Raw genomic sequence first — 23753 nt, 5'->3', positions numbered from 1 at the left:
ATACATTCTTTTCAAGTGCACATGAAACATTCTCCAGAACAAATCACATATTTGGCCACAAAACAAATCTCTCAACCAATTCAACAAAATCGAAGTCGTATCATGCATCTTTTCTGAATATAATGCTATGAAACTAGAAATCAACCACAAGAAAAAATCTGCAAAGAGCATAAATACATGCTACTAAACGATGAATGGGTCAACCAAGAAATCAAAGAAATCAAAACTTAACATGGAAACAAATGAAAATGAAAACGCAATAGTCCAAAATCTTTGGGATGCAGCAAAAGTGGTTCTAAGAAGGAAGTTTACAGCAATACAGGCCTACATCAAGAAGAAAAATCTCAAATAAACAATCTAATCGTACCCCTAAAGGAAGTAGAAAAAGAACAAACAAAACCCAAACTCAGCAAATGGAATGAAATGATAATGGTTAGAGCAGATAGAAGTTATATAGAAACTTAAAAAAAAAAAAAATCCATTAGAACATATCAGTGAAACCAAAAGCTGGTTCTTTGAAACTATCAACAAATTTGATAAACCTGTAGCCACTTATTACAAAAGAGAGAGGATCCAAATAAATAAAATCACTAATGAAAGAGGAGAAATAATAATAACCACGACAGAAATACAATTTTAACAGTATTATATGAGAAGCTACATGCTAATAAATTGGACAACTTGGAAGAAATGGATAAATTCCTGGAAAACATGTAACCTACCAAAACTAAAGCAGGAATAGAATATTTGAGCAGACCAATTACTAACAATGAAATTAAATCAGTAATCAAAAAACTCCCAAGAAACAAGTCCAGGACCAGATGGCTTCACAGATGAATTTTACCAAACATTTAGAGAAGTTAATACCTATCCTTCTCAAACTATTCCAAAAAATACAAGAGAAAGGAAAACTTCCAAATTCATTCCATGAGGCCAGCATCACCCTGATCATACCAAAACCTGATAATGACACCACAAAAAAAGAGAACCATAGGCCAATATCTCTTAGGAATATAGATGCAAAAATCTTCAACAAAGTATCAGGAAACTAAATCCAATAACACATTAAAAACCCTCTGCAAAGTAGATCTACAGGGAGCATACCTCAAGATAATAAAGCCCTTATATGAAACATCCACAGCCAACATCATATTCAATGGTGAAAAACTGAGAGCTTTTCCCCTAAAGTCTGGAACAAGACAAGAATGTCCACTCTCAGTACTTTTATTCAATATAGTACTGAAAATCTGAGCCACACCAATCAGACAACACGAAGAAATAAAAGGCATCCAAATTGGTAAGGAAGAGGTAAAATTCTCACTATTTGCACTTGACATGGTACCACTTATAGAAAACTCCACCAAAAAATGACTAGAACTGATAAAAAAATTCAGTCGCAGGATACAAAGTCAAGATACAGAAATCTATTGCATTCCTATACAGTAATAATAGAGCAGCAGAAAAAGAAATTAAGAAAACAATCTCATTTACAACTGCGCCAAAAACAATAAAATATCTAGGAATAAACTTAACCAGAGGTGAAAGACCTGTAAAAGAAATTTAACATGAAGTAAAGAAATGGAGAAACATTTTATGCTCATGGATTGGAAAAAAAAATATTGTTGGGGCGCCTGGGTGGCTCAGTCGGTTAAGTGTCCGACTTTGGCTCATGTCATGATCTTGTGAGATCACGTAGGGCTCTGTGTTGACAGCTCAGAGCCTGGAGCCTGCTTCAGATTCTGTGTCATCCTCTCTCTCTGCCCCCATCCCCACACTCACGCTGTCTCTGTCTCTCAAAAATGAATAAATGTTAAAAAAAAATTTTTTTAAAGGAAGAACAAACATTGTTAAAATGTCTGTATTATCCAAATCAGTCTACATATTTAATGCAATCCCTATCAAAAATGCCAATAGCATTTTTTCATAGAACTAAAAAAAAAAAAAAATCCTAAAATTTGTATGGAGCCACAAAAGACCTTGAGTAGCCAAAGCAATCTTAAAAAAGAAAAATCTGGAGGTATCACAATTCCAGATTTCAAATTACATTACAAAACAGCAGTAATTAAAACTTTATGGTACTGGCATAAAAATACACAAAATAGATCAGAAAACTCAGAAATAAACCCACAATTCAATTAATCTTCAACAAATGGTGTTGGGAAAAATGGGCAGCCACATGCAAAAGAATGAAACTTGACCACTTTTTAAAATTTTTTTAAATGTTTTTATTTATATTTGAGACAGAGACATAGAGACAGAGAGAGCATGAGCAGCGGAGGGGCAGAGAAAGGGGGAGACACACAATCTGAAGTGAGATCCAGGCTTTGAGCTGTCAGCACAGAGGCTGACGCAAGGCTCGAACTCACAGAGTGTGAGATCATAACCTGAGCTGAAGTCAGACACTTAACTGACTGAGCCACCCAGGCGCCCAAACTTGACCACTTTCTTATACCATACACAAAAATAAACTCAAAATGGATTAAAGACCTAACTGTGAGACCTGAAACCATAAAAATCCTTGAAGAGAGCACAGGCAGTAATCTTTCTGACATTAGCTGTAGCAACACTTTTGTAGATGCGACTCCTGAGGCGAAGAAAACAAACTATTGGGACCACATCAAAATAGAAAGTTTGTGCATAGCAAAGCAAACAATCAACAAAACTAAAAGGTAACCTATGGAATGGGAGAAGATATTTTCAGATACCATATCCAATAAAGGGCTAGTATCCAAAATATATAAAGAATGTACACAACTCAACAATCAAAACCCCAAATAGCCCAATTAAAAAATGGGTGGAAAACATAGACATTTATCCAAAAAAGACATACAGATGGCCAACAGACACAGGACAAGATGTTCAACATCACTCATCATTAAGGAAATGCAAATCAAAACTACAATATCAGAATGGCTAAAATCAAAGACACAGGAAAAAAGTGTTGGCAAGGAGCTGGAAAAAAAGGAACACTCTTGCACTATTGGTGGGAATGCAAACTGGCACAGCCACTGTGGAAAACAGCATGGAGATTCCTCAAAAGTCTTAAAATAGAACTACCTTATGATCCAGTAGTCGCTCTACCAGATATTTACCCCCAAAATACAAAAACACTAATTTAACAGGATACATGTATCCTTATGTTTACTGCAGCATTATTTACAACAGCCAAACCATGGAAGCAGTCCAAGTGTCCATCAAAAGATGAATAAAGAAGATGTATTCACACACACACACACGCACACGCACACGCACACTGGAATATTATTTAAGCGTAAAAAAGAATGAAATCTTGCCATTTGCAACAAGACAGAGCTAGAGTATAATATTAAACAAAATAAGTCACTCAGAGAAAGACAAATACCATATGAACTCATTCATATGTAGAATTTAAGAAATAAGAGGTGCCTGGCTGCTGGCTGGCTCAGTGGGTTGGGTGTCTGAACACTTGATTTTGGCTCAGATGATGATCTCACAGTTAGTGGGTTCATGGGTTCAAGCCCTGTGTTGGGCTTGGTGCTGACAGCATGGAGCCTGCTTGGGATTCCTTCTCTCCCTCTCCCTCTGCCCCTCCCCCACTTTCACACACTACCTCTCAAAAATAAATACACATTAAAAAAAAGAATTTAAGAAACAAACGAGCAAAAGAAAGGAAAAAAGAGAGAGACAAAACAAGAAACAGACTCTTTATAAGGAACAAACTGATGGTTACTAGAGGGGAGGTGGGTGTGGGGATGGAGGAAAGAGTACACTGATCATGATGAAAAAAATAAAATAAAATGATTTAAAAAAAAGAAACAAACACAATACTAAAGTGTAAACAGCTGTAAGTGGCATTGGGACTTGGGAGGCAATCAGTCATCTACCACATGAGTGCTGTGTAAATGACAAGTAGTTGTTCTTTTTCTGATCAGAGAAGACCAATGGCCATAAGATCTGTGAGAAACAATGCAAAGCATTATAAAGGAAGTTATGGGTGTTGATTCACTGGAAAAAAATTAAGGTACAGGGAAGACCTTCCTGACTAAAGATGGCTAAAATATAGCCCAGAAGCAAAGGACGATGGAGATGAACACAAGTGCTCTCACCCATGGGGCTGCATGATTGCCAAGCTGCTTTCTGCAAGTCCCTTTTCTCCACTTTTCATTCTAAACTTTTTCTAAGTATTTTAAAAAAGTATTCATTCTCTATGCTCTAAGAATTGATATAAAACTGTCCTCCTTTTTATGCTTTATTATGCTCTAATAATCACCCTGTTATTTATGCTTTTTGCTGATTTTACCACAGCAGCTTTAAAAATCAAACTGCAGGGGTGCCTGGGTGGCTCAGTCGTTTAATCGTCCAACTTTGTCTCAGATCATGCTCTTGTGGTTCTTGAGTTCAAGCCCCACTTGGGCTCTGTGCTGACAGAGCCTGGAGCCTGCTTCGGATTCTGTGTCTCCCTCTCTCTCTGCCCCTCCTCTGCTCATGCTGTCTCTCTCTCAAAAATAAATAAACATTTAAATAAATAAATAAATAGAGAAATAGATAGATAGATAGATAAATAAATAAATAAAATTAAAGTGCCAAGAAGGGCAGGGCATGTAAAATGGTCATAACATTGTTGACTCACACCTGGGAAATGCCCCATCAATCAGGCATAATAAACTGTAATATCAAGCAAACTATGAAACCATTAATGAAAATGTCAAATCCCTCAAAAATGACATAATATCACAACACTAAGAAAAGGAAAAGACACCATGTTTGGTATCTAAGAAACATTTCCAAAAAGGAAAAGAACTAAAAGACTGTCACAACAAAATATAAACGTAATTCTTTCCAGAGCAAGCTATTGCTGTACAGTTGCTTTGAATGACTACATAATGATTTTCTTGTTAAATTTCCAGATTCTGAATTCTCATAATTGAATTGTTTATAAAATGAATGACTTCTTTTCAGGGTCACAAGAAATAACAGGTTTGAAAAAAAAAAAGAAAAAAAAACTCTTGTCAATTCAGTTCTGATGGATCCTGTTTTTCTCAAAACTGATCCTTCAACACATTAGCTTATAAAAACAGGGTAAACTGTATTATTCTGACAATGAATAGAACTAAAATTGTGAAAGACTGAATTAATAATCAGACTTTTTTTTAATCTTCTGGTTTTAATTAGTAATTAGAAAGGGAAAAGGGTGGGGTGGTTGGTATCAGTTTGCTTGAAGAAATAAAGAGGGGAATGCTATTATAAAGAGGCACAACACTTTTATGCAAGTCTATCTGTAAGCAGAAAAATGGATTAAGGTACTCTTAAAATGAAATGGAATAACACATTATCACTACTCAACATACAATCCAAATCTTTGTTTAAGGGAATCAAAATCAAGGAAAACAGAGAAAACCTGTGTCAAAATGCTGTCATCTACATACATCCTTACCTATTCTCTGTCTCCAGTTCATTCTTGCGTAGGTTTGCATCATCCAGAAGACTCTGCAATAAGGCAATTTTTTCATTGTCTGAACCCTCTTGGTTAATTTTTAACATCTTATTCTCATGCTGAAGACGAATAAGTTTCTCCCTGAATGAACAAAAGAAAAGCTGATTATGTAGTACACTGATGCAATACTGTTACCAAAATCCAGCTATTCACAGTTACAGATTTAATGCATAGAACAGAAATGAAAAACAAAATACTGCAAAGAATTCAGCTCTTGTAATTGGCTAAGACATTACATTCAGGTCTTCAGTACTTTCTTTTCAGAATGGATAATCTGAAGATAACAGCATCTCCAAACATCATGACTGTAATGAACGATACCTCAAAATTCTATTTCCTTTTTGGTTTAAATATTTAAGCTGTGAATGCATTTATGTATTTGTTTTTCAGTTCTCATCAAAAACATAATCTCTAATGCTATGCTCTTGAACTACCAATCACTTGATGTCAAGACATAATAGTCAACAAGGAAAGCCTTCAATATATGCATTCCACCCATTCCTATAAATATGTGAAATTGTATTCTTGTTAACAAACCATGTTCTCAGAGCTGCATCTGCTATTCATACTTAAGTTTGCACAATCTTTTCATATCATTAAATATTATACCTTAATGATAATTATAACACTTTAAATGACATGTTAAACAACATACTGCAGATGAATTGCTATTTAATCAATGCACAATTATTTGGAATTTGTTATCAATTTTGAGCTTTGATGTGATCAAAGCGATCAGCTTTATTGGTTATTTCCTTAGGATTAATTTCTAGAAAAATAGGACAATCCTGTCAAGTTGCTCAAAACAAAAGTACCACCACAAGGAAAAAAAAAGTTGTAATTATGTGTGGTGATGAATGTTAACTGAACTTACTGTGGTGATCATTTCACAATATAGACATTTCAAATCATTATGCTGTACACCTAAAACTAATACAATTTCATCTCTTTTACCATTTCATTTTCTTGATGGCTCTTCTGGAGACAGAGTATATTTGACTTTGTGATGAGTCATACTCAAAAAAGCCATTTTATTTGTTGAATCTTTATCATTGTTCTTTTTCTTCAGGTTAAAAATCCAACTGCATAATCTAAAAGCTTCCTTAAAATTGTGGTTTTTCTTTTCTTCTTCTTCTTTTTTTTTTTTTTTTTTGATATAGCCCTGTATTTAGATTCATTCCACAAATTTTATTGGTCCAATAATAAAGTACCACATCAGAAGGTAGAAAAGGAAAAGGTATATAAGATGCTTCCTGTGTTGGTGCTACATTATTCTCCTTTTGTTTATCCTCCCTAAATAAATGCCAACAATAAATATTGTCTTCATTTATTCAACAAGTAACTGAATGCCTATTGTAACTTTCAAAGTTTATGAAACCCTTACACAATCATTTCACTTAATACCCTCCCAAAGATTTTTTTTTTTTTCAAGCCCTCCCAAAGATTTTATGAAGAATCAAGGCCAGTGTCAATTTTGTTTTATTTTTTTTTACTTGTTTTATTTTTTATTTTTTAAAATTTACATCCAAATTAGTTAGCATATAGTGCAACAATGATTTCAGGAGTAGATTCCTTAGTGCCCCTTGTCCATTTAGCCCATTCCCCCTCCCACAACCCCTCCTGTAACCCTCCGTTTGTTCTCCATATTTATGAGTCTCTTCGGTTTTGTCCCCCTCCCTGTTTTTATCTTATTTTTGTTTCCCTTCCCTTATGTTTATCTGTTTTGTCTCTTAAAGTCCTCATATGAGTGAAGTCATATTATTTTTGTCTTTCTCTGACTAATTTCACTTAGCATAATACCCTCCAGTTCCATCCACGTAGTTGCAAATGGCAAGATTTCATTCTTTTTGATTGCCGAGTAATACTCCATTGTATATATGTACCACATCTTCTTTATCCATTCATCCATAGATGGACATTTGGGGTCTTTCCATACTTTGGCTATTATAGCAGCATACACTGCTGCTATAAACACGGGGGTGCATGTGTCCCTTCAAAACAGCACAACTGTATCCCATGGATAAATGCCTAGTAGTGCAATTGCTAGGTTGTAGGGTAGCTCTATTTTTAGTTTTTTGAGGAACCTCCAGACTCTCTTCCAGAGTGGCTGCACCAGCTTGCATTCCCAAGGGCCAGTGTGTCAATTTTAAAAGGGGGCAAATAGTCCCCAAGAAGGTAAAAGCAATATACAGGGTTAATCATTCTCCTTCTGTCAGATACTTGGTGCCTCTCCCCTAATTTTTCATTCTTACACATCAAGGCAGGCATATATTGAAATAAATGGAATTTTAAAAATGCTATCCCTTGGGGCGCCTGGGTGGCGCAGTCGGTTAAGCGTCCGACTTCAGCCAGGTCACGATCTCGCGGTCCGTGAGTTCGAGCCCCGCGTCAGGCTCTGGGCTGATGGCTCGGAGCCTGGAGCCTGTTTCCGATTCTGTGTCTCCCTCTCTCTCTGCCCCTCCCCCGTTCATGCTCTGTCTCTCTCTGTCCCAAAAATAAATAAAAAACGTTGAAAAAAAAAAATTAAAAAAAAAAAAATAAATAAAATAAAAATAAAAAAAAAATGCTATCCCTAAATAAAACTGTAAGTTAATACTGAAGGAAGAATACTAGAGAGGGGAAGATACGTCTGTCTACTGTAATATATCTTTCCCAGACAGATAAATCTTAGTGACTAATTATTTTGAAGGCTGTTGGGTAGGCATAACCTTTATCTTTAGGCCAAGTGGTTTCACTGCTAAATGTCTGCTAAGAATACCCAAGCACAGATATATTAGTTTGCTGTGAATGTGCGAAATACTGTCCTACCCAAGTGGGAAAATGTCTCTTGGGCCAAATGAAGAAAGCTTCTAACAGGCTGAAAACATGGACATTTAATACTGAGTTCATGTTGAAATTATTAGTAATAATGAGTAAGAAACTCCTCTTTATACTGTAGAGGAGTAAGTTTCCTCTAGGAACATTGTGCAATACGACTGAATGTCATATTCTCCTTACCTTATCTCAGGTGTAACAATCTCTGCTGCCAGACTATCTGAAGATTCTTGACTTCCCAAAGGCATTAACCCTACAAATACACAAACATGGATGCAAGGTTTAAGAGAGAGTATATCGATCTCCTTTAGTTTCTATATGAAACACTACTTTGAGCATTAATTTTAATATCTAAAATCTTTGTTTTAGTCAAGTAAAAGACTATCACAGTTGCCTTACGTTATTATCGTTTTAACAATTTAAAACAAATTTTATGTTTTATTTTTTATATTTGACAGAGAGAGAGAGACAGAGCATGAGCAAGGGAGGGGCAGAGAGATGGAGACAGACTCTGAAGCAGGCTCCAGGCTCTGAGCTGTCAGCACAGAACCCGACGCAGGGCCCGAACTCACAAGCAGTGAGATCATGACCTGAACTGAAGTCAGACACCCAACCAACTGAGCCACCCAGGTGCCCCTCATTTTAACAATTTTTAAGTGTACAATTGAGTGGCAATAACTATATTCATTATGCTGTGGAATCATCACCACTATTTCCAAAACTCCTTACCCAAAAACACAAATTTTGTAACCATTAAGCAATAACTCCCCATTCCCTTCTCCCTTAGCTCCTCATAACCTTTATTCTACTTTCTGTCTCAATGAATTTGCCCATTCTACATACCTCACGGAATCATACCAATATTTAACCTTTTATGTCTATATTACTTCACTTAGCATAATGTTTTGAAAACTCACACATGTAGAATTTATCAGAACTTCATTCCTTTTCATAGCCAAACACACACACACACACACACACATTTTCTTTATCCATTCCTCTATTGAGGAACATTTAGGTTGTTTCCATCTTTTGGCTACTGTGGATAATGCTGCTTTCAACACTGTTAAACCAGTATATGCTTGAGTCCTTGCTTTGAATTCTTTTGCATATTTACGTAGGAATGGAATTGCTGGATCATGTGGTAATTTTATGTTTAACCTTTTGAAGAACCACCAAACTCTTCTACCAGTGGCCTCCCATTTTACATTCCTAACAGCAATGCACAAGAGTTCCAATTTCTCCACATGCCCCCCAACACTTATTTTCCTTTCATTCTTTGGTAGCAGCCATCTAAATGGCTGTGAACTATCTCATGGTTTTGATTTGTTATTTCTCTAATGACTTTGATATTGAGCATCTTTTCATATGCTTTTTTGCCATTTGTATATCTTCTTTGGAGAAATATCAATTCAAGTCACCCATTTGTGAGCTTAGCTGTTTTTTATTGTTGAGTTGTATAAGTTCTTTATATATTCTGGATTTCAATCACTTATCAAATATATATATATGATTTACAAATATTTTCTCCCCATTTTATGGGTTGCTTTTTACTCTGTCAATAGTGTTCTTCGAGGGGCGCCTGGGTGGCTCAGTCGGTTAAGCGTCCGACTTCGGCTCAGGTCATAATCTCGCAGTCCGTGAGTTCGAGCCCCACGTTGGGCTCTGTGCTGATAGCTCAGAGCCTGGAGCCTGTTCAGAATCTGTGTCTCCCTCTCTCTGACCCTCCCCCGTTCATGCTCTGTCTCTCTCTGTCTCAAAAATAAATAAATGTTTAAAAAAAATTAAAAAAAAAATAGTGTTCTTCAATGCACAGAAGTTTTAATTTTGATGAAGTCCAATTTGTTTCATTTGCTGACTTAGCTTTTGGTATCAATTCCAAGAAATCATTGCCAAATCCAAAGTCATGACAATTTTCCTCTGTTTTATAGGTTTAGCCCTTACATTAGGTCTTTTACCCATTTTGAGTCCATTTTTTAAAACATGAGTTTGGATGTAGATATCCAGTTTTTCCAGCACAGTATATTGAAAAGACTTTCCTTTCCCTCACTGAATGGTTTTGACACTGTTGTTGAAAATCGACTGACAACATAAGGAAGGGTTTATTTCTGGGCTTTCTATTCTATTCTGCTGGCCTTATATGACTGTCTTTATGCCTATACCACACTACTCCGATTGCTACAATTATATTAAGTTTTGAAATAATCAGGGTGAGTTCTCCAACTTTTTTCCTTTTTAAGACTATTTTGGCTATTCAGGATCCCTTGAGATTCTATATTAATTTTAGGATGGGTTTTTCATTTTTCTGTAAGAAGTGGCAACAGTAGTTTTCAGGGTGCAAGTCTTTGCTTCCTTGGTTAAATTTATTCCCATGTATTTTATTCTCTTTGATCCTGTTATATATAAAATTATTTTCTTAATTTCCTTTTTAGATTTTTCATTATTAGTGTTTGCATATATATTTTTGCTGCTAATGTAACTGAGCTGCATCCTACAACTTCGTTGAATTCATTTTACTAGTTCTAACGGGTGTTTTTTGTGATCATGCCAACTCGAAAGATAGTTTTAGTTCTTTCCAATTTAGATTAAAAAATTTTTCTTTTGTCTAATTGGTCTGGTTAGAACTTGCTGGGCTATGTTCAATAGAAGTGTAGAAGTGGTGGTAGTTGGTAGTCTTGCTTCTGATCTTAGAGGAAAAGCTTTCAGTCTTTCATAATTGAGTTGATGTGAGCTGTGGATTTTTCACATATGGACTTCATCATATTGTGGAAGTTCCCTTTCTAGCACTCTTCCTAATTTATTGAAGTTTTTTATGTTTTTTTTTTTCTTTTAATGATGGTGTTAGACTTTGTCAAATGCCTTTTCTGCAATTGAAATGATTATGTGATTTTTCTCCCTTCATTCTCTTAATGTGATATAGTACATTGATCTTTGTATGTCTACTCTTATGTGAATTTCATGTTTTTCAATTACAGTAGCTTTATAGTAATTTTGAAATCAGAATGTGATTTCTCCAACCTTTTCCTTTCCAAGATTTTTTTTCTTGGTTATACTGGTTCCTTTGTATTTTCACATAAATTGAATAAGTTTGTCAATTTCTACAAAGGAAATCTGCTTAGAATTTGATTGGGATTGCATTGAATCTTTATTATTCAATAAAGTCAATATTAAGAGGACTGCAGTCTTAACTAGAGTGAATTTTCTGATACCTGAACATGGATTGTCTCTCCATTTATTTAGATCTTTAGCTTGGCAATGACTTAATAGTTTTCAGTGTACAGGTCTTATGCTTATATATATATATATTTTTTTTAACGTTTTTGTTTTATTTTGTTTTTTTTTGGGACAGAGAGAGACAGAGCATGAACGGGGGAGGGGCAGAGAGAGAGGGAGACACAGAATCGGAAACAGGCTCCAGGCTCCGAGCCATCAGCCCAGAGCCTGACGCGGGGCTCGAACTCACGGACCGCGAGATCGTGACCTGGCTGAAGTCGGACGCTTAACCGACTGCGCCACCCAGGCGCCCCTATATATATTTTTTTAATTCAAATCCAAGTTAGTTAACATATAGTGTAATAATTATTTCAGGTACAGAATTTAGCGATTCATCACTTACATGTAACACCCAGTGCTCGTCTCAGCAACTGTCCTCCTTAATGCCCTTCACCCCTTTAGCCCTTCCCCCCAACCCAAACCCTAGAGCAAATGAAGAGTTTGCTCTTTGCATTTAAGAGTCTCTTATGGTTTGCCTCTCTCTGTTTTTATATTATTTTTGCTTCCCTTCCCTTATGTTCATCTGTTTTGTATCTTAAATGCCACGAGTGAAATCATATATTTGTGTTTCTCTGATTGACTTATTTTGCTTAGTATAATATACTCTAGTTCTATCCACATTGTTGCAAATGTTATGCTTCTTTATTAAACTTACTCCTAAGCATTTTATTCTTTATGCTACTATTGTAATTTCATTTCCAGATAATTTACTCATAGTACACAAAAATATAATTGGTATTTATATACTGATCTTATTATATATTGAGGCCTTGCTGAACTCATTTACTAGTTCTGTGATTTTTTTTACGTCCTCCTTTCTAATCTGAATGTGTTTTATTTCTTTTTCTTGCCTGACTGCAAGAACCTCTGATACGACAATGAAAAGAAGCAGCAAGAGTGAACATCCTTTATGCACCCCCATGTTTACTGAAGCATTATTTACAACAGCCAAATTATGGAAGCAGTCCAAGTGTCCATTGATAAATAAATGGATAAAGAAAATGTGATATTCATTATATATATATATATATATATATATATATATATATATACATACATATATATATACATACATACACACACACACACACACACACACATATATATATATATATATATATATATATAATGCAGCCATAAAAAAGAATGAAACCATGCCATTTGTAACACCATAGAGGCAGATAGAATAATTCTAAGTGAAATAAGTCAGAGAAGGACAAATATCATATGATTTCACTCATATGTGAAATTTAAGAAACAAATGAACAAAAGAAAAAAAAAGAAGAAACAATACAAAAAACAAACTGCTAACTATGAAGAACAAACTGATGGTTGCCAGAAGGGAGGTGGGTGGGGGGATGGGTGAAATAGGTGAAGAGGATTAAGGAGTACACTTAGAATGAGCAGTGAGTAATGTACAGTATTGTTGAATCACTATATTGTACACCTGAAACTAGTTTAACACTGTATGTTAACTATGCTGGAGTTTGATAAATAATAACACATAAAAAATAGTGATCATCCTTGCCTTGTTCCTGATCTTAGGGAAAACATTTAGTATTCACCATTAAGTATAAAGTTAGCTGTAGGTTTTTCATAGATATCCTTATTAGGTTGAGGAAGTTTCTTTCTATTGAAGCTTGCTGAGAGTGTTTCTCACAGATGGTGTCACCATTTTTTTTTAACTTAATGACATAACATACATATCTCTCCAGGTCAGGCATATAAGATATAGTTCTTTTTTTAAATGGCTCTACAGTTTACAGTTGAATGAGACTTTTAGGTTGTTTCTAAATTTCACTATTATAAATGATGATTTAATTCATTAGGGTAAATTTTTTGAGCAAATTTGTTATGTCAACGACATATACATAAATAAGGTTAAAACATATAGGCTCATAGGTAGCAAAGAAACCAAAGTGTAAGTTTACATGAGATAGCCTCTCTTGAATTGGGGGCTGAGAGTTAAGAAATTAAGGTTTAGGCTGATTCTTAAAATTTGGGAAAAACTTATACAGTAGATTAGAGATACATGAAAGGATTACCAAGCAGCAATGAGTATCCAATTACGTTCAGAAATAATTTTTGGTGAAGACAAGCAAGATATATAATTTTCTCAAAAGCAAAAATCTAATACTGACTACTTCAAACTAAAAAGCCTCTCCATAGCAAAGGAAACTGAACAAAATGAAAAGACAATGCACTAAATGTAAGAAAATATTTGCAAACAATACATCTGATAAGGGGTTAATATAAAAACATTTAAAGAGCTCATACAACTCAACTGCAAAAAAACCAATTAAGAAATGAGCAGAGGATCCGAATAGACATTTCTCTGAGGAAGACATCCAGATGGCCAACAAGTACATGAAAAGATGCTGAACATCACTCATCAGGAGGGAAATGCAAATCAAGACCACATGAGCTATCACCTCACACCAGTCAAAAGGACAAGAGATAACAAGCGTTGGTGAGAATGTGGAGAAAAGGGAACCCTTGTGCACTGTTGGTGGAATGTAAGTTGGTGCAGCCATTGTGGAAAACATAAATTAAAAATAGAACTACCATATGATCCAGCAATTCCTCTTCTGAGAATTTAATCACAGAAAACAAAAATACTAACTTGAAAAGATACCTGTGCCCTCATTATTTACAATAGTTAAGACATGGAAGCAGCTTAAGTTTCCATCAATTGATATATAAACAAATTGTGAGATTATATATATATACATATATACACATACACACACATATGTATATATGAACTCCATAAGAAGGAAATCTTGCCATTTGTGATATGATGCATCTTGAGAGCAATATGCTAAGTGAATAACTCAGACACAGAAAGACAAATATTGTGTGATTTCATTTACATGTGGAATCTAAAAACAAAACAAAACAAAATAAAAAATACAAAAAAACCAAGCCACAGATACAGAGAACAGATTGGTGATTGCCAGAGGTGAGATATGAGGGGGTGGGCAAAATGGGTGAAGGGGTCAAAAGGTACAAACTTCCAGATATAAAATAAATAAGTCACACAGATATAATGTATAGCGTGGTGACTATAGTTAATAACACTATATTGCATACTGAAAGTTGTTGAGAATAAGTTAAAAGTTCTCATCACAAGAAAACAAATTTTGTAACTGTGTATGTTGACGAATGTTAATTAGACTTCGTGTGGTGATCATTTCACAATAAATAGCAATATTGAATCATTAGGTTGTACACTTGAAACTAATACAATGTTATGTCAATTATACCTTAATTTAAAAAAGGAAAAAAAAAGAGAAAGATATATAACTGTCTTTAGCTGGCCCTGGTTAATTTGGAACAGAGAAAAAAAACTTTAGGCAATCTGAACTGGTGTTTGACAAGCTTTCACCATTAAGGAAAGATGGTGGTGATCAGAACAAAGTTAAATGGCTGTGAGGTGGGCTGTGTAAGCTGGAAAATGAGGCCAGAAGAGAGCTGATCAAAAGAAATAGAAATCACAGAGCGGGGGGCACCTGAGTGGCTCAGTCAGTTAAGCGTCCGACTTTGGCTCAGGTCCTGATCTCACGGTTCGTGAGTTTGAGCCCCGCATTGGGTTCTGGGCTGACAGCTCAGAGCCTGGAGCCCGCTTCAGATTGTGTCTCCCTCTGTCTGCTTGCACTCTGTCTCTCGCATTGTCTCAAAAATAAATAAACATTAAAAAAAATTTTTTTTAGGAACAACAGAGAGGGGGTTAAAGGTGAAATGCGGTAGGCAGAAGGAATGAGGAGGAGAAAAAGGAGGTTGTAGTCAGAGGAGAGGAAGAATTCCAGTTTTGGGTAACTGAAAAGCCAAGGGCAGGTTACTTGAACAGGGGTGAACAAACTGTGAAGCTGTACAAGTCACCGTTCAGGCTCCACATCTGCCAGCATGATGACAAAAGTGGAAGGGACTAACTTCGAGCTAAGTGCTGCTCCTTCCCTGTGAGAAGAGCAGAGTTCTACTTTGTACAGAAGTCCTGTAATGCATTGATATCCACCTCACATCTCAGGCGAAAAAAAAACCACTGACTGACTTTTAAAAGAGGTCATAAGAAACTTCCCAGAATAAAATTTTCCAGGTTTATTATTAACACAGATGATTTAACAAATGTTTATGCTTTTGATCTAATAAAATTCAAATATTTACATATAATTAAAATACAAAATAGGCCAAGTAAATCTGGTCTTATTAACTACAGCCTATTTGCCACAAAATCTGGGTAACAGTTTATAATTTATATCAACTTCATGCCTCTTCACCAGTTTTTCATTTTCATCCACTGGTGCAAGCATCTTAAAATGAATCAAAAATTTCTACTCATACTGTAAAAAATAAATGATCTTGCTTGAGCTACTGAAATGTTTTTACCTTGAGTTGTGAGCTGTCCTTCTTGCGCCTGTACACAACGAAGCTCTTCAATGGTTTCCTTCAGAGAATCCCTTTCTGTTCTTAACCTCTGGAGGGACATCAAAAATAAGGAAAGTTAGCTTTACATTTTATGAATTTATTCATCAGTGGTCTTTGCCTTACCTAAGAGAGTGATGAACAGTACGGAACATGGACATGTTTCATGTTTTGATCTTCCATAGAAAGATCATAAAAGGACAAAATTACAACAAATTTAATATTTAACAATATTAAATATCTACTATGTGCAAGGCAATATGTTATACACAGTTAAACATAAGAAACAAAACTGTTTACTCCAGTACATTATATAAAGTACATTATATAACATTCTTTTCATTAGACATAAAAAGATCAAAGAGCTAAGACTAAATATTCATCAACCATGACAAAGTAAAAATATTTTTAAAAGATTCAAGATATGATGAACAACAACAAAAAGAATTGTGTCCTCTCAATTATACAGAAAACAGAAACGCTATTCAAATTTATAGAAAGTCATGAGCAGAACAATGTATGAGAAACAAAAGTGGTAGAAAACATAAAAGTATACAAAAGAAATTAGAGTGGAAGTAAAAACATTCTTTTAATCTTTTATTTTAGATTTATTTCTGAAACACAAATGTAAATCGTCTATAATTTAAAAACAAATAGGACCTCTAATTTTTAAATTTATAAATAGAAGGAATTATTATAGTCCAAATATGAATTAAATGTCATTGTCTTAATTTTAGCAATGTTCAAAACCAAAGTGCCTAATACATATATACTCACATCTTTTTCTTTTTGAAGACTGTCAACTTTTTCTTTTAGCCGCTTATATTCAAAATCTAATTTATCTGCTTTCTTCGATTCTTCAGATAATCTATTTTGTAGTTCTACTACCTGATACAGAAAGGTACCATTAATTTTTAAAATTTGAAACGTTGGAAATTATCACTATTTTCTTCCACAGAGCTATGAAAACTCCCCCCTCCAGCAACAAATATCAAAAAGAAAAAAAAAAGTGTACAATATAGCAGCCTAACCCAACAGAGAGAACAAGTAACAAAAATCTGCTCAGACATTATGGGTTCTAAAATCTGATTATCCAAAGTAGCAATGTACAAAATTACAAAGAATGTACAGTACAGACTTTCATTTCCTGTACTACACATAACAGAGGGGTCTGAAACTCAGCACAAAGCAAAAGAAATGCTAGGGAACAAAAAACCTGATTGCACAGCTGTGCTTACAAGAAAGTAAGAGAAAGCTTCAGGGCCTGAAATGAGTAGGAAGTCTGTATGGAAGCTACAGGTTCCACGAGGCACCAACTGCTAATACCAGGAAACTAGAGCTTTGAATGTAAAGGAAGACCAGTTGTTTAACCATCTTGGGCTCTAAAAGGTGCTGAGTCAGTAAACAGGTAGGTTAGGAAAAAAATCCATTAGCTGGAAAAAATCAGTAAGGAAGCTTGCCTGTCATAAAGTGAGTGCTCTGGGTTTAAACAAGTATAACTTGAAAGTTTGTAACTATGGCCTACTAACATGTAGATTTGTGTTTCCATTTTTACCACAGGCTTTATCCAGCAAATCCTAACCCAGGCAATTAATTTAAAGTTGTCCTGGTTGGTAGTGCTGTGACAAATCTGGCATATACGAAACATTGTTTGGAAGAATACAACATCAACCAAAACCTCCTAGTATTCCTGAAGATAAAGAGGAGCCAAATGAAAGAGCAAAGGCCATAAAGAAGCCACCATGAACGCCATTATCATTAACAACACTAACAACAAACTAGTAGAATAAGACCTGAAAGGATTTCAGATTGGAATTATTAGTTATAAAATAGTAGGTTTAATACTTAAAGTAAATAAAGATGGAAATCTAAATTAAGAAAGGAAGATGATCAGGCAGGTTTGAAAGAACACTCAAAGAGAACTTTTGGAAAGAAAAATATTATCATTGAAAAACAAAGTATATTAAGCTCCAGATCAGAAATAGGTGGAGAGAATTAGTGTATTACAAAATTTCACTGCAGTATTTCTAGTTGTAGATTCCTTATTTATTTAGTTTGTAATTCACTGTAAATACTACCTCTGATGTCCTTCATTAGTTCTAAAACAATGTTCACCCATCCTTTTCCTCAAATAACATCTTTTTATATTTCTTGCTGTTCTCTTTTCTGGAACTCTAATTGGATCATCTGATTTTAATTTAACATCTTTTAATGTCACGTATAGTTTCTTTGGGCTACATTTATTTTGGGTAGTTTCTTAGTCCGCATTCAAGTTAACTAATTCTTTCAACTTTAGTGTATGTTGAAAATTGAGTAATAAAATGTTGGGAAGAAATATACCCAGGGGGCGCCTGGGTGGCTCAGACGGTTGAGTGTCTGACTTCGGTTCAGGTCATGATCTCACAGTTTGTGAGTTCAAGCCCCACATTGGGCTCTGTGCTGGCAGCTCAGAGCCCGTAGCCTGCTTCAGATTCTGTGTCTCCCTCTCTCTCTGCCCCTCCCCTGCTCACGCTGTCTCTCAAAAAATAAGCATTAAAAAATAAATTTAAAAAATAAAGAGAAATATACCCAGCAAAAAACTTGCCAGTATTCACGGTGCACAGAGCTGTTCTACTAAATCTTCTCCAACTCATTTTAAGCTAGTATAGTTTTGATGCCAAAATCAGATAAGGAAAGTATGAGATAGAAACCTTCAAGTGAATCACAGAGGCAAAATATTCTAAATAAAATGAACAAAGCAAATCTAATAATGTGAAACCAATAAATCTGCAGTGACTAAATGAGTTTTGATTCAGGAATGCAAGGATAGCTTAAGCAGAGACAATCCATTAATATAATTCATCAACATTAATAGAAAGGAAGAGCAGAATAGGAGTATCTCAATAGTGCAGGAAAAGGAGCTGATTAAGTTTAATATCCATTTAAAATAGACACCCTGAACAATATATGCTAATACATTGGCAAAACATTTAAAGCATTCTGTACAAAATCAACAAGAAATGGTTGCCTAATATGATTACTTCTATTCTGAGTTGTATTACAGGTCAAACATGCTGATTGAGAAGGAAAAAAATGGTATGGAATAGAAAAAGAGAAACAAAACTATTTTATTTGTATTTTATATGACTTCTGACAAGAGATACTGCAGACATTACTAGAAGTAATATGAGAATCTGGCATGGTTGTAAAATGACATAAACATCGATTTCAATTGCATAAATAAACAACAAACTGAAAATGGTATCCTTTGTTTTGCTAATTGCAGTTATAAAATCTGAACAAGGTACCTAAGAGTAAATGTAATATGTGCATGACATTTAGAAGAAAATTACAAAACTGAAAGACACTGAAGATCTAAATAAATGGAAAGATATATTGATCAAATAGGAACATTCATTGTCATAAAGATGTCAATTCTCCCCAAATTAACCAACAAGAGTCAATGCAATTATAATTCCCAAAAGTTTTGGGTATTTAGCTAAGGAAAAGTTCTAAGAGACAGTTTTGAAAAAGAACAAGGTGTATTATCAAATATTAAATTACTAAAAATTTATAAATAATAAGACAGTGGGGTATTGTGTCAGAATAGACATATAAACCAATGAAACAGAAGAGAGCACCCAGAAACAAACTCACATTTAAGATGGAAACTTTAGGTATGTGATAAGATGGACTTGCAGGTCATTGTGGAAGAAACGGACTACTAAATAAATGCTACTACGTTGACTGGTTGCCTACACAGACAATGAGGTATTCAAATGGATCCTTAACCTAGCATCCTACACAAATATTAATTCTGTGTGATTTGAAGAACTAATTGTGCACAAAACTAACTTTAAATCTTTGTTAAGAAAAGAGAGGTTAGTCTTACATCTTTATGTAGGAAATTATTTAAGACAAAAGACAAAATATTTAAGACAATATCATAAAAAGATATTTAAAGTTAATCAATCTCAAAAAAGGTAAAGAGAAAGGTCACAGAATGGTAGGAAATAAAAATAGCAAGTGTAATTGACAAAAGATTAATAGCAAGACCATATAAAGAACTTTCAGAAATCAGCAAGAAATAACACAATTTTAAAAATGAATAGAAGATTAAAAATGGGCAATTCACAAAAGAAATGTAATCAGTAAATATATTTGTAATTAGGGTAATGCAAAGTATAATCATGAGGCAATACGATTTCATATTCAACCAACTGGCAAAATTTCAAGTGTGACAATACTATGTGTTGGTGATGATGTGGAACAACAGGGATTCATACAAACTTCTGGTTAGTAATACAATCATTTTGAAGAGCAATTTAGCAGTATCTCATTAAATGAAGATACTCTAGGAAGAAATTCCTTATAGCTGTAAAACTTTCACACATGTATAGAAGAGGACATGTTCAATACTATTCATTGTGATATTTCTTGTAATTAAAAGAAATGTTGAAACATCCTATGTTGTCCTTCAATAGGAAAATGGATAAGCTGTGGTTTCGTGACTCAACAGGATACTGTATAGCAGTACATATGAAACGAATAAAGCTATACCTGTCAACATAAACAAATTTCACAAATATACTGAGCAAAGTAAATCAGAGAAGAGTCTTTTTACTATATCATTTATAGAGTTCATATATAGAGTTTATAGAGAAACATGTCAAAAATGTTACACATTATATATACACATATATACATATATATATACACATATATACATATACATACATATATATATATATATACATACACATACATACATACATACGTATACACATACATGAGTAAATATATATGCACCAAAAGAATAAAGAGATGCACGGGAAAGAAAACTACAAAACAGCATAGTGGTTACTATAATGAAGAGGGGAAGAGTATGTTTTATTTTTTTAAGCATAGATACTTATTCTTTTACTTTTGTGTATTTCTTAAGTATTACATAATAACTTAAAAATAAAAAACAATAAAAAGATTTGCTATAGAGACTAGTTGGTAACCTCTGGATAAGAACTAAGTTTTAATGTTAGCTATACTGGAATTAAAATTAAGAACTTAGTAAGAAAAAAAGAACGAAGTTTCCATAGGTAAAAAACAGAATACTGTGAAAACAAAAGTCAGTGGATTTTTGGTAAGCCACAGTATTATAATGGAAAGCTTGCTTGAAAACATCATTAAGAAACTTTGTTACTATTCTTTTTACCTGTCTCTTATATGTCTCAAGTTGACTTCGAGCTGCATTGGCTTTTCTTAACTCTTCCTCTAGACTGACAGTGTTCTGCATATACATAGTATTCTTTTCTTCTAAGAGTTTAACCTGACGCCTCAAATCACCAAGATCTTCTAGCTTCTTTTTATATGATTCCACTTGGCCTTCTAGTTTAGACACTTTATCAGAAGAATGTCTAGAATGAGATGGGAAATCAGAAATCAGAAACACATCGAGTTGTAAAGCTGTTTTAATAGTGCTAAACCAAGAGGGACTGCCAGAAAAGAACACATTCAAATGAAGTTATAAGACCAAAGGTGACTCTAGATTAATGTTTTGTTCAGGCTAAAAAATATGACCAAAATTACAGCAAAACTTGTAATGGAGAATGTCATATAATTTCAGGAAAGCAAGTGGTGGTGGTGGGGTGTGTGTAGGGGGGTAGCCAGCACAGTGACATGTAGCAAAGAAGCAAAATAAATTGTGCAGTGTCCAAATGATTTGGCAATTAGAATGACATTAGTGACCAAAGGAACAGCCATTTCCGTGCAGCAGTGGGAGTAGGAGAGGGCACATTTTAAGGAGTTAAGGAGAGAATGTAAATTTTACCTTGTGTAATCTAAATTTGTTCTGGAGGGAAGGAGAGAGGAGTAAGTCTTTTTTTCTAAGATGAGAGATCTAAACATATAAATATATGCTAAAGTGGGAGATCCAAATGCAAAGAGAAATGATAACAGATGGAACACAGTCCTTGTGTAAGCAAGAAGTATTGAGACCCAGAGCTCTGAAGAAGGAATCAGCACTGGACATGAGAAAGAATGACAAGTCTACATTCTAAAAGCAAAAATGAAAAGATAGGTGGGAATGCAGGGCAGTTAGAGGTGCAGGAAGTACAGGACATGGAGAGTCCCCACAGCTCATGGTTTTTCCTTGATGCAGTAGGAGACAATGTCATCTACTGAGACTAAAGCATTGAGAGGTGGGGGGGGGGGGGGGGTGTGGGTGTCCAGGTGAAAAGAGTTATGGAAATAGGTGCTAGCTATGAGAGAAATGGGAGACAGAGCTATCTATCATGAGCAGCAGAATGGTGGACCACAGGTAAGAGCCCAAGGAAGAGTAAAGATCATGGCTTTGTAGTAGGACAAAACTGTATCACTATGTGATTTTCTCTATTCATTCTCAGTATTCAAAGAGCAAAAGTGTAAATGGCTGGAATGATCCGACAGAAGATAGATTATACAAGTGGAATGGTGGCAAATTGAGGTGGCAGAGAGTGAAGGCACTTAGTGAGAGAACAGTCGAGGTGCAGGTAAACTGGTCCAGCAAGGAAATGATGCCTCGTGGGGTGTGACAGTATCCGAGAAAGAGGAAGACTGAGTGAGCAGAGGACTTGAAATTAAAGAAAAGGAGTCATAATAAGAAAAGCTCCAGAGCTACACAAGTATTTAGTGATGGTCGGAGACTAGTTTCTATTTAACAAACATTTATACAGCACTTACTTACTTGACAGATGCTGTTCCAACGGTTTAGAAATAAAAACTTACTTAGTTCTGCATCTAAATCTGAGGTGGGAGGTGTATTATCTCCATTTTACAGATGAGAAAATGGTTACACGAGAGGTTAAATAAATGACAGCACTGGAATCTGAACCCAGTTAAATACCCTGCTATGCTCAGAGATCCTAGAGTTTATGAGTGGCAGAGCTGTTCTGGGTGATGACAGGCCTGAGAGGTCACAAAGATGGGAAAACTGTTTACCTAAGAACATCTATTTCATCTTTTAGAGACTGAGCGTCATCTGCCAAAGTGGTTAGTTCATCATTCTGTTGCCGGAGTTCAGAGATTTCCTTTTCTAACTCTTCACAGCGTATACGATAATCATCTTTGGCTGCTTCTAGTCTGTAATCAAAACAAAATAGACCAAGAAAGTACTATTTATTGTCTAATAATTCTCCTTAGAACAGCAAAAGGAAATAAAAAACATGAGAATACACTCTTGAACCTGTCTCCTACTTCTGTGACCATAAGCTCTATCTTCAAGTTTTATCCTGAAATGGATTCCACTGGTCCAAGGCTTATGGAAACATAACAACTGATTATCACCCCTCTGTTCAGAAAGTTAGACATCACGTAATATTTTTCCAAATACAGAACATAAAATTTATTTAATGTTTTATTTGTGACCATGAAATTAACAGATGTTCCTTGTTGAAAATTTATAAAATACAGAAAAGCAAGCAAGAAAAAAATATGTATTAATCTAAGTAGATAATACTGTTAATTAACATTTTTGAGTATATCCTCTAGTCTGGTTGCTATTCATAGGTCTTTTCCCCTCTAAATATGGATAATACCGTTCATACCTCTTATTTTATTTCGCTTTAACATAAATCTTTACTTTTGATTTACAGGATTGTCTCTAATGTCACAAATATTTATTGTTGATTATTTATTTTTTTTATTTGAGAGAGAGAGAATGAGAGTGAGTGAGCATACGAGTGGCAGAGAGGGGCAGAAGAAGGCAGTCTGACGTGGGGTTTGATCCCCTGAACACTGAGAATCAGGACCTGAGCTGAAA

General features: G+C 34.8%; 1 protein-coding gene across 3 annotated transcripts in view; it reads right to left on the bottom strand.

Annotated features, from left to right (window-relative positions):
• Positions 1–23753, bottom strand: part of HOOK3 (hook microtubule tethering protein 3) — a 117186-nt gene that overhangs the window by 31690 nt on the left and 61743 nt on the right. For all 3 annotated transcript variants that reach the window (XM_049632460.1, XM_049632462.1, XM_049632461.1), the window contains exons 10-15: positions 22934–23074; positions 21171–21372; positions 16760–16870; positions 15947–16034; positions 8471–8540; positions 5414–5554 (exon numbers count right to left, since the gene is read on the bottom strand). In XM_049632460.1, coding sequence (XP_049488417.1) covers positions 5414–5554; positions 8471–8540; positions 15947–16034; positions 16760–16870; positions 21171–21372; positions 22934–23074 — 753 coding nt within the window. The remainder of the gene's footprint in view (positions 1–5413; positions 5555–8470; positions 8541–15946; positions 16035–16759; positions 16871–21170; positions 21373–22933; positions 23075–23753) is intronic.

This window comes from Panthera uncia, chromosome B1 (genome assembly GCF_023721935.1).
Source record: "Panthera uncia isolate 11264 chromosome B1, Puncia_PCG_1.0, whole genome shotgun sequence".
Lineage (NCBI taxonomy): Eukaryota > Metazoa > Chordata > Mammalia > Carnivora > Felidae > Panthera > Panthera uncia.
Note: the sequence above shows the minus strand (reverse complement) of the source record. Positions and strands in the feature narration are given on the sequence as shown.